This window comes from Orycteropus afer, unplaced genomic scaffold, assembly GCF_000298275.1.
Source record: "Orycteropus afer afer isolate SDZICR_OR568_19922 unplaced genomic scaffold, OryAfe1.0 scaffold00324, whole genome shotgun sequence".
NCBI lineage: Eukaryota > Metazoa > Chordata > Mammalia > Tubulidentata > Orycteropodidae > Orycteropus > Orycteropus afer.
In genome coordinates, this window is record NW_006921911.1 from 1,410,100 (window position 1) to 1,423,097 (window position 12,998).

The window sequence follows — 12,998 nt, forward strand, 5'->3', positions numbered from 1 at the left end:
GTGGATGCTTGTGTTACATTGTTGCCCTGACAACGGGCTGTCAGCACTCAGAGATGATGGTTCAAAATTACTACATTCTCTATTTATTGTAGAAGGAATGCTGGTGTGATTACTCCTGCTGCACAGGAAGTGAATTAAAAAAACTTTCAGGATTAACTGCTGCATTTGAGGGACTACAAATTGACATGATCCCCTACGACATTGCAAAGACAGGAGGAACAGCTCTCTGAGAGAGAAAGGTTTAGCTGGGCACACAGACGGAAAGGTCCCGGACCTGATTCTCAAGTGTTCAGATCCTCAGTCAAGACCTTTATACTTGTTGCTGCTACCTACCTACCTACTGCCATCGAGTCAATTTCAACTCATAGCAACCCCCACTGGGTTTCTGAAATGGTAAATCTTTACAGAAGTAAATTGCACAGTCTTCTTTCCATGGAGTGGCTGGTGGGTTTGTACCATAAATCTTCTAGTTAGCAGTCAAATGCCTTAGGCACTGCACCACTAGAGCTCCATAGCCTTGTTGCTATGGACAGTTTCTGTGCAGGAAGCTCCAGGCAGCCATCTTACTCCACTTTGAAGTAATGCTTGCAAGAGTCCTCATATTTCCAGGTGACACAAAAGCTTATATGCATTTTTAAAGGCGTGGAGGGTAATTGCAAACTACTGAAAATATCCTTAATTTCAAAGTCCCAAAGGAAATGTTGGAAAACCACAGAATCAAGTTTTCAATAATGATTTTCCAACATAAATCACAGCTCTGTTTAAAGACAGACAAAGGCAGGAAACACAATGACCCATAGATGCTAAAGAAGATCTGATTTTATCTTAATTAAAGATGTGTAGTTGCTAAAGCCTCAAGGTAAGTTAAAACATCTTCATCATAATCACAAAACAAAACAAGCATTTGTCTTTATTAACCCTCCCCCAATCCCTCTCAACTCTGTTCATTTAGATTTCAACATCTTCAGGAAGATTTTATTATTCAATCAGTTATCTGTATTGAATGCTAAACCCACCAAAGTCACAGGTAATGCTAGTCTATTAATAAGTTCATTCTACAAGGATATTGCAATACTAAATTTAATGAATTGCTACCAAAACTCTTCAATATTCATCAAGTATTAAGGCACTCTGGAATAACCTTATCATCTTTTTTTAACCAACAGCATAATTGAGACAAATTTCATGTCTTTAACATGTACAATTCAATCATTTTTCAGTATATTCCAAGTTGTGCAGACATCACCATTATCAAATTCAGAAAATTTTCATCACTCCGAAAAGAAACCCATACCTATTAAAAGTTATGTCCCATTTCCATGCTGTTTTTGTGGTTTTCGGAGTATAAGTTTTACATGTTTATGTTCAACATATTTCTAAGTATGCTATTCTTTTTGATGATATTGTAAATGGAATTAATTTCCTATTATTAGGAATTAATTTCCTTTTCACTCTGTTCTTTGCCAGTGTATAGAAATACAAATGACTTTGGTATATTGACCTTGTATCCTGCAAGGCTTCTGAAATTGTTTCTTAGTTGTAATGTTTTCTAGTAGATTCCTTAGAATTTTCTATATAGAAGTTTGTATCACCTACAAAAAGAAATAGTTTTACCTCTTCCTTTCCAGTCTGGACACCATTTGTTCTCTCTCTTGTCTAACTGCTCTGTCAAGAACCTCCACTAGAATGTTGAACAGCAGTATTGAAAGTGGGCATCTTTGCCTTGTTCCTAACCTCAGAGGAAAGTATTCAGATTTTCTTTCACATTTGAGTATAATGTTAGTTGTGAGGTTTTCCCTAGATGACCTTTATGAGGCTGAGGAAGTTTCTTTCTATTCCAACCTTGCTGAGTGTCTTGTTAAGAAAGGTGGTTGGATTTTGTCAAATGCTTTTCTGTATCTATTGAGATGATCATGTGGTTTTTGCTCTTTTTCTATTAATATGGTATGCTAGTTACATTGATTGCTTTTATATGTTAAACCAACTCTTCATTTCTAGGATAAATCCTCCTTGATCATGGTGTAGAAACCTTTTTTATATACTGCTGGGTTCAGTTCACTAGTATTTTGTTGAAGGAGCTCTGGTGGTGCAGTGTTTAAGGCATTTGGCTGCTAACCAGAAGGTCAGTGATTTGAACTCAGCAGCTATTCTGCAGGAGAAATATGAGGCAATCTGCTTCCATAAAGATTTACATACAGCCTTGGAAACCCAATGGGGGTCACTATGAGTTGGAATTGACTCGATAGTAGTGAGTGAGCTTTTTGCTGAGGATTTTTGCACCTATCTTCATAAGGGACATCAGTTTGTAGTTTTCTTTGTCTAGTTTTGGTATCAAACATTTATTTGGGGAGGAGTATGTAAGCAAATATCATACTTTGCCTATTTTTATATTGGTTATTTATTTATTTACTTACTTACATTGCAATGCATCTACTTCTTTTCCTCCCTTAAGGTCTAATACTGTATGGTGTACTCAATGAGGGCTAACTATACTTTGGTGTGTGTGTGTGTGTGTCCACACAAATACACAAAATAGATGAATGAAATGGATAAAAGAGTAGAACTGTGGAACAGTGTGAGCATGATATTTTCTTATAACAAGTCACAGGCAAAGGCCCCTCTGTCCCCAACCACATCACTCTCTGGCTACTAAATTCGTAAAGCCCAGTTCACATATTACCTTCTCTTTGAAACTTTTCATGAAGGAATTCTCCTCTAAGTTCCTATAGGATTAATGCAACAGTGCACACAAATGCAGGCTTTGCCACAGGTTTTTGTGTTTTTCTTTTCTTCTCTAAGGAAGTTTTGACTCAATTTTTTTGTTACTTCTTTTATTTAATCCATGGCATTTAAGATATTTTACTCTCAGTTCACACTTAAAATATGTTAATTTTTAGAGTAATTTTCTTAATTCACCTTTGATGCAACATACAAGAATTCTATGAGATATATACAATTATCATATTTATAACGCTACTATATTAAACTTCATCAAACATTTTAAAAGTCAACTCCATAATCTAAGCATTTCTAGCCATCAACAATTATATAAACAGACTCAAAGCATATACAATTTATTTTCTTCATTGAAAGCATACTGTATTATTTTAGTGTGTGATACAATGAGAATTAGAATCTAGGAAAACACAAATTACATTATAGGTAGTTATTTTGAAAACAAACAAACAAACAAAAAATGCAGGGTAAAATTATGCTCTTTTCCCCTTAAAGTGGCCTGCTTTTCCAAGAATAAATATAAGTACCTGGTGTAAGCAGTATGACCGAGGTGACAATTAAGGAGCAGATTACCAGAATTACAAGCAGAGCAATTGCTATTCCTTTCCAATTCCTTTGTGGAGGATTACTCCCCACCAGCTCCTAAAAACAGAAACAAAAAACAGAGACCTTGTGAGTGAAATAAGAAAGTAAAATATGCAAAAGAAACCCTTTTCATTGAAATCAATTCCACAAATACAAAACTATGAAAGAAGTATATTCTCATCCTTCAAACTACTATTAGCTCATTTCTGTACCCTTCTAAACTTCACTGCCCAAAGCCTCAGGCTGTTTCTGCCCTATTTTATGGCAAAACCTATCCTCAAGAAAGAAGCTGATACTATGTTTACAGTTTTGTGTTTGAGCCTAATGATTGCCCTCCCAATAAAGCAGGCTAGTGCCTAAGGCACTTGACTGCTACCAGAAGGCTGGTGGTTCAAACCCACCAGCCACTCCTTGGAAGGAAGATTGGGCAATCTACTTTAGTATTGATACCGCCTCAGAAACCCAAGGAGGGGTTTCTATGAGTCGGAGCCGACTTGATGGCACATAACAGCAACAACATAATGCAGCATAGGATAATCTTGGATTTTTCTCCTTATTAAAGCCTACCTGGTGATTTAGTGCCTAAGGCATCTGACTGCTAACGAGAAGACTGGCAGTTCAAATCCACCAGCCACTCCTCAGAAGGAAGATTGGGCAATCTATTTCCGTAGTGATATCACTTGGGAAAACCAAGGAGGGGTCACTATGAGTCGGATTCGACTCAACGGCTTGTGTTGCGGTGCATTATTAATACCCATCAAATCAAATCCCAAGTATGTTAAATCATCCAACCTCTACCTTACATCTTTTTCTTTAACTGCATTCAGACTTTTATCTGAATGTAACACCTGCTTTGTGCCAATATTAACCAATTTCTGCCACTCATCCTCACCATCTTGAGTCCGTCCTTCCTTACCATACAAGCATTTAAGATTTCCTGGTTTCTCTTCACTAGGTAGCATATTTATCCCTAGTCCAAGTTTCAACGTTCTCCAGGGAAACTTGCATTGTTCTGTGGTAGTAGGCCTCTGAGGTAATGTAAGGTTCAATAAATCAGACAAAACAAAACCTCACTGCCATTGAGTCGATTCCAACTCATAGTGACCCTCATTGGGTTTCCAAGGCTATAAATCTTTATGGAAGTAGATTGCCTCATCTTCCTCCCTCACAGAAGCTGGTGGGTTTGAACCACTGACCTTCTGGTTAGCAGCCAAATGCTTTACCCACTACACCACCAGAGCTTCTTAAAGGTTCAATAAATCAAGAAAATTAATAAAGCATATTGATTACTGAAACTGACCTTTCAGATCCCTTCAAATAAGGGTAATAGTATAATTTATAGTCCAAAAAGGGATCCCTTGAGAGAGAAAGGGGCTATTATTAACAATTATACTGAGCCACAGGAATCACTGGAACTCTGCAGGTAAAATGAAGACAAATGGCTACATTGCATCATATCAAAGCACATGGATGACTGCCATGTCTGGCTGTATATAGAACTCTCTCATATCTTGCTCATAACTACAATTCATACTAACTCAAGGTCAGAATGAAATAAGATACAGATGGATTCAAAAAGCAGACCATTTCATATGTAAATACATCTTCTTCCAAAATTGAAAGTTCATTAAAACATATCAAATTGCTGCAAGTGTTCGCTTAAGTTGGGAGAGCAAATAGGTTTTAACATACGTGCCAACTCCAAACAATTAATATTGGCTATGGAGGTTATCAAATTAAGAAAATTTCTAGCTGTTATTTTACTTTTGAACTAATTCTATAGTGATTTAAAAATTTCTGCAAGTTTTCATATTTGCTATCTGTTACCTACTAAAAGCATGGTTTTTGAGCACTTAAAAATACAACTAAACATAAGTTTGGAATCACTGAATACAAGTTACATTAATTCCATCTCTTAGTCTACAGGTTTTTTGCTATACCAAAAAATCATTGAATAATACAAAGACAAGTATTAGGATTTAGGAGCTTTTCATTTCAAGAACTTAAAAAAGAAGATGATGATGACATTCTCTCTAACTGTGTAAAGAGCATGAATCTTCAAGTGGTATCAATTATACAACCAGCCTAGTATATATGGTCTCCCCTGCACTTTGACTGATGTTTCTCAAACATTTTCCTGATTAAATCCCAGGAAACCACCAGAAATAGAACATTTTAATACTTAAGATCGAATCTTTATTCAAGATACAGAATGATAAAATTTGTTACTGTCTTCATTAATTCAAACAGTTGATATCTTGTGGATATCATTTCTAATAAGAATTAAACTAAAATTCCAAAATCTGTTTTAGGTATGTGTAGCTCTGGTGGCACAGTGCCTGAGGCATTCGACTGCCAACCAGAAGGCTGGTGGCTCAAACCCACCAGCCACTCCTCGGAAGGAAGATTGGGAAATCTACTTCCAAAGAGATACTGCCTTGGAAACCCAAGGAGGGGTCACCATGAGTCAAATAGAGTTGATGGCAGTGAGGTTTTTTTTTTTGATTATATAATAAGGAAGTTTTGGTGATACAAATGGCTAAGCACTTGACTGTTGATCAAACTGTTGGCAGTTCAAACACACCCAGACACACCTTGAAAGAAAGGCCTGAAAATATCCTTCTGAAAGATAACAACTTTGAAAACCCCATGGAACATAGTTCTATTCTGCAACACATTGTGTTGTCATGAGTAGGAATCAACTCAATACAAATTTTTTTTGAATTATTATATAATAGATACATTGATCATAATTTATATGCAAAATAATCTAAGACTTTTACTTGTGTAACTTTTGTGTCTAACCAATCGTGTAATTGATTTACTTGAATTCTGTAAAGACAGAGGACATTGGGACATTCCCGGTATGCTCTCTCGTCCAAATATACCCACAATAAAATTTGCAAACCTAGACTAAGAGATGATAACATAAAGAGTGTGTGTCTGGTAAGATGACAACGTAAAACCTATGGCAGATGAAGTAAAGCTGAAAGAAACTGTCAGCCTCAAAAACTAAGTAGAGACTTCATCTATTTGAAGAATTATCACATGAAAGAAGGAGAAAGGATATTCTGTATAGCTCCAGTAGGAAGAGTTAGAACCACAAAGGAATTTCACAGAGGCAGAATTGTGCATCAATAAAATTTAAGATTTTATAACCATTATTTTTGGTGGTTTACATGATACTGTGATACTGCAACCTATGCCACCTATATTTCAAATACCAGCAAAGTAACTCATGATGCATAGGTTTCAAAAGATCTTCCAGACAGACTGGGAAGAAAGGACTGGATATCTACTTCCAAAATTAGACAATAAAAACCCTATGAGCCACAACAGAACATTGTCACAGATAGCATTGGAAGATGAGTCCCTTAGGTTGAAAAGCACTTAAAATACACTATGACCCCAACAGTGGACATGAGCATACCAATGATTATGAAGACAGTGAAGGACTGGGCAACATTTCATTCTGTTGTGCATGTCAGGCTGGAGGGCAAGCAACAAGAATTTTTGTCTAATCACAGAATGGGTTGCTTCACCAAGATACAAGTAGGATGATTAACATCTGTCAGGAATATGAGAGTATCAGTCCTTTGGGGAGGGATGTAGACACAGATAATTTTAAGCATGCCTAACAGGAGTTCTACAGGCACATATATGATGGAAAAGATGAAACAGCCATAAAATGGGTACAGAAGGTAGAAGAATGAGAGCCAGGGACACTACTTCCAGAAAGGAGACAAAAACTATGCTCCCTGTGTGCCCACTGGACTTGGAAAAGACTTTATATAGAGAACAAGTCAGCAAATATATATTAATGAAATAATGCACAATAAGACAACCAAGCAGGCTTTGAGAGTACATCACACTTAAGTGAAGTGATTCTGGGTCACTTTTGCCATTTCTTAAGTACAGAAGCATCCAACTTCCTTCAGGCAGCATTCTTTCATGCTAACCAGCAGGGTAATTTCACCCACAGCAAAACTTTCTTTATTCCATTCCATTTTCATTTGCCAAATTTCATTTTTTCAGGGTGCATGTAATTTGTTTTCCTACACAAACAACATTGCAATAATAGTAATGGGAAACAAAAGAGGAAAAACTCATGAACAGTCTTACCCATCTGACAAACCAGTTTTCATTTTATCCCTTTCTCTTTCTAGTTTTTTGTCTATATGTACATTTCAGTTTTACATAGATATAACTAGGACATATAAATATGTTTTCTGCATTAAAATTGCAGATTAATAAATGTGGCTTTTGACATCTAATTTGGCTCCAAAAATTCAGATTTGTTCATTTTAACCTGTAAAGGTTGAAGTGTTGAAAATTTGAGTAGAACTAACCATGTTTCCCATGAAGGACAAGAAAAGTCAATAAATTATCTCATGAAATGTTAAGCTTCAGTAATGCAGTTATCAGTAGATACATGTTCTTTTGTCTAACATGGTGAAAATGAGGCTATAGTACTTCCATTTTCTGCTTGGTAAAATATGCATACATAGGAGGTCCAATGAAATGGTAAATATGTGACAATTAACCATTTCCTATAAGAAAATCCATCCATCTATCCGTCCATCCAAGAGATATTTCTCTAGGGCTTACACTATATGCCTGTTCTGAGAACGCTGAACACAGCAGTTAACACACCAGACGATGTCATTCTTATCAAGCCAACAAATCAAAACAGTTTTCATTTGTACTGAGGGGAGAGGGAAGACCAACAATAAAGAGATAAACACATTGAGAGAAGGAAAACAAATCAGGGTAACAGGATTCTTTTGAGCCTTTAGTCCAAAAGAGGGTCATGGAAAGCTCCTAATGAAATGATATTTGGAGAGGCACAGCTGAGAGGAAGCCTACCCAGACACTGAGGAAAATGCAAAGTCTTTGGGGTAGTGCATGCTTTAGGACTGGAACAAGCAAGAAGGCTATTGGGTGAGGGTGGTATGAGTAAAGGTGATAGGGCAGAGAGAAAGAAGTGCGGGCAATAGTGCAGGACCAGGCAATGCAGAGCCTCTGGCTTTACTCTGAGTGAACAAGTGTTTGAACACAGCAGGGAGTCAGTCCCACATGGGACAGTCCAGCAGGAGAACAAACAATAGAGAAGCAAGGGTGGGAACAGATGTCATCAGCACAGAGATGAGGAGTGATTGTGGTTCATCCCAAGTAGTAAAGCTGGAGGTGCTGAGAAGTGGCTGAATTCTGTATACATTACAGGAAAAAAAAAAAAAAAAATCAACAGTGCTATTTCGGTTATACAGGTCTACATGTCAGACCACATTCCTGTGCCCCTTTTGCCGATGACTCTCTTTCAAAAGAAAAGCCCATTGCACACTGCCACACAGCAAGTCTATCATCCTCCTTCACACCACTTCTAAGCCAAGGCTAAGTTCTTTCCCACTCTTTTAACACCTTGCTGCTCCTGGAGCCAGTCACTCACTCCCATGCCCTCGTAACTTTATACACACTATTTCTGTTTCCTCCACCTTCATTTCACTAGGCATATCTTTCTTATTCTTTAGTTGTCAACTAAAACATTATCTCTGGGATGTTAGGAAGCCTTCCCTGAGTTCCACAGGCAAAGTCCAATATGCTTTCATCAGAGCACTTGACACTTGTAAATACTTTTTCTTAACTTTATGGCACCACTCAATTATCTATGTACATATCTGTGCATCACCAGATAGCAAGCTACTTGAGGACAGTTACACTGCTGAACTGCCAATGCCTGGTACAGATCTTAGGACACCATAGTGCACAGGACAGTGTGTCTAATGATCAGTGAATGCATGCAGGCCTCTATAAAAGTAACTTTGTTATATGCCAACATGTTTGGCATAAAAGCAGTTGTTGGGTGATGTAGAAAGCAAAGGGTTACTTCCAACAGAAGCGATGATGCAATAAGTAACAATAGGTACTAAAAGATGAAATGCAAATTGACATCTGTAGTTGGCAACTCCCCTGTCCCTCATGATATAATTGCTGGACATACTTATATTTAATTCAGGCAAAAAGAAAAAGAAATGAATTAAAAATAAACTAAACCTTTCCTAAAAAAAATAAAAAATATATAGAATGTTATTATCTTAGTGATTTGTGATTACAGCTTGATACTTTATGTGCCAATTTCACATCTGAAATGGAATATAGATTAAAATAATAATTCAAAGACATCGTAATGTTCTGTGAATGAATTCAAGAAACACTCTACTGTGTATTATTTTTTCACAGCTGTAGCCTATAACCCACGCAGTTACAACAGAAGTGTATACAAAGCAATGCATTTCTGCCCTCTCCTCTAGAAGCTAAACATCTCCTACATCTCAGCCTGCCCTGAGCTTCTTATGTCTCATGGGATTTCCCTGCTACCTTTACCGTACCTCTTGCCTTATGATGTGGACCACAGACTCCAATGAAAACTCTGAGCTGGAGATGAGTTTTGAAAATCAGAGAAACTGATGAATGCAAGGGTAGAAAAAAGAGGCAGGGGAACGACAAAAATAATCTATTGCTTAGGCGATATAAGGATTGAATGCAAACATATTTGAAGGTACATTATAATTTGTAGAGTTACAGAAACATACAATATTATTTTAGTGTTTGTTACTGTCACCACCAAATCATACACTACAGTGAAATTTGATACACCATATGGAAGGAATGCAAAATAACTTCCTGCACATTATAAAGAAAGACAAGGATACAGAGCTAGCATATATCTCCTGGCCTCTTGCGTTCTAAACTCCAGTGAAGGGAAGTGAGAAATTTCACTTTAGTTGGTTGGCACCTCCAAGTAGGGTGGCCCACGTTACAGCTATATGACTCTCAAATAATGTGATGCTTCCTCAAAGAGCAAAGTGCCCTTCGAATGTTCAGGACACATGAAATGTATATAGCGTGCTTGTTTTATGCAGTGTTAAATAGAACCTCACATAGCTAAAGGGTCTAGGGGATTAATAGAGAGCAGAAGAGAGATTAGATGGTTTTCAAAATAAATGGAAGTATCTTCCTAAAGAAAACACTCCACTCTCATAGAGGATTAGAGTATAAGAGACTGCAAATGCAGTGATAATCAAGGGACCGGAGGAGAGCAGGAACTGCGTGACAGCAAAGGTCTTGGCCTTGCCAGCCAGGATGGGGACAGCTGGTAATTTTGCATTTTATTTCCGTTAGCTAAAGACAGAGGGGTCAACCAGATGGACTGCTCACTAGGGAAGGAGGAAGTAAATGAAATTAGGTTTCTCATAATAATCTGGATTTGAAACTAATCAATCTTTTCTTCCATGAGGCAGGTTTCTGAAGTATAGTACCTTAAGACTAACAGACAGTTTCTAGCTCCTTTTCAAGGAGATGTCTAGATCCCAGTTTATGTCACTGATTGTTTGTTTTCTTGAAAAAAAAAAAAAAGTCCAGAGCATATGCATGAATCAGCTGCTAGCTGGACTGAGGGATTTAGGTTAGAAATGAAAACACAAACCAGTATTGTCTGAGAACAAACTCTAACTCACTGACCAATAAAATGTTGCATATGCTTAGCACAGAAGACTCTCTCCATTCCCTGAAAATTTCCCCTCGCCCTAGGACTGTCTCTTTGCTTCTTCTAACTGGTCTGGGGTGATTTTGCTAGTTGTAACCTTAAGGAATAGATGAGGGATAGGGCTGGGCATAGATGAGGGATAGGGCTGCAAGATTCTAAATAATGCTGATTTCATGTGCTTGACTCTGTAACTGACTTTATAGGGGATGGTATCATCTGAGCAGCCATTTCTGAAAAGTCTTTCCATCCAAAGTTGTGTGAATGGACTGGATGGAAACGTACCCTTCCTAAAACACTTCTGGTGATTTCAGAGATTAATTTTGGCCCTACTTTTGAGGTCTGATGGTGTAGTGGATAAGACATTTGGGTGCTAACCAGAAGGTCAGCAGTTCAAACCCATCAGCCACTCCATGGAGGTAATCTACTTCCATAAAGATTTATAGCCTCTGAAACTCAGGGGGTTCGCTATTGAACTCATCGACTCGATGGCAGTGAGTTTGGTTTTCTGAGGTCTGAAAGTTAATGATTAATTATGTACTATCTTAGTGAAAGAAGAGGAGTTAATATTACCTGTTACTAACAGACACATGAAGGAGCTCTGATGGCCCTATGATTAAAGCATCATGCTGCTTACCAAAAGTTGGTGCTTTGAACCCACCAGCTGCTCTGTTGGAGAAAGATGAGGCAGTCTGCTTCTGTAAAGATTTACAGCCTTGGAAACCCTGTGGGGGTCACTGTAAGTCAGAATCTACTTGATGGCGGGGAAAAGAAAAAAAAAAAAAAAAGGGAAAAAAACCTCTCACTGCCATCAAGTCAGTTCCGACTCATAGTGACCCTTCCTTGGGTTTCTGAAGCAGTATCTCTATGGAAGTAGATTGCCCAATCTTCCTTCCAAGGAGTGGCTGGTGGGTTTGAACTGCCAGCCTTCTGGTTAGCAGTCAGATAAATGTCTTAGGCACTATACCACCAGAGCTCCTAGATGGCAGTTGTTTTTTATTTTACTTTATAATCAGACACATGCCCTATAATGACCTTCTTCTTGGCACTTTCTGTTACATTTCCCCATGTTTATACTGGATATCCAGATACCCAGGTTCTTTGATGGCTCTTCACAGCCTGTTCTATATTTTGCTGTATAGATTGACCTGGGCTTCACTCTCCTTATTTTCATATAACTTTGGAAACTTCTGAAGTTGACTACTTTACATAACATGACTTTATCTTACTGTCTGAGGGCATAACACTTTGAAATCATATCCACTATCATTATTTGTTGTTGTTGTTGTTGTTATGTGCCATCAAGTCAGACCCGACTCATAGTGACCCCTCCTTGGGTTTCCGAGGCAGTATCACTATAGAAGTAGATTGCCCTATCTTCCTTCCGAGGAGTGGCTGGTGGGTTTGAACCTCCAACCTTCTGGTTAGCAGTCAAGTGCTGTAGGCACTATGCTACCAGAGCTCCTAGGAGCTTTCAGCTCTCCACTTACGGTTTAGCAAAATTGTATTTGGAAGGTGAGCCTCTGATCCATCAATTTTTTTTGGAAAAAAAAAAAATAATAATAATTTTTGACTCTAATGTCTATCTTGTAAAATCTCTTCTTCATTATATTTTAGCTGCAAATTTAGAAAAAAAAAAGCTCAAATTATTTTAGGCTCTTCAATATAACTATGTCTGATAGCTTCTTTTATGAAATTAATTCAAAATGTTCTTACCCACAGAGCTCAGTCTACCTTGTATCTATTTGGATACATTTTGAAGATATCATGTTGTTCTAAAAATCACTAAAAGCACCAACACTGTGACCTGATCAAAGCCAGAGAAAAATTTCACAGTAAATCATGCCCAAGAAAAATCACCTCAATGAAAATGTGACTTGAAAGTAAGCTGTAGAATTTAAAATTGCACATTTGTATTTCCCACATTGCTGTGTATGATAATGTCTTAAAAACATTTTTAGATAATGGCACCTTTGCTTGCACTCACTAAAGACCACAGGCAATTGTGAGACAAGTTTTTTATACTGGCTGGTTTTTTGGCATGCTCAACTCATCCCTTACCAATGTCAAAAATGCCCACAGGCACTCAGTAAATATTAAGTAACTAACAAATCTCCAAGGTAAGAACTACTAGCAA

General features: G+C 37.6%; 1 protein-coding gene across 1 annotated transcript in view; it reads right to left on the reverse strand.

The window, feature by feature from the left end:
• The window catches only part of DPP6 (dipeptidyl peptidase like 6), a 1,548,106-nt gene that overhangs the window by 914,027 nt on the left and 621,081 nt on the right, over positions 1–12,998 (reverse strand). Inside the window, exon 2 of the mRNA XM_007952098.2 lies at positions 3,264–3,378. Within this exon, the coding sequence (XP_007950289.1) occupies positions 3,264–3,378 (115 nt within the window). The remainder of the gene's footprint in view (positions 1–3,263; positions 3,379–12,998) is intronic.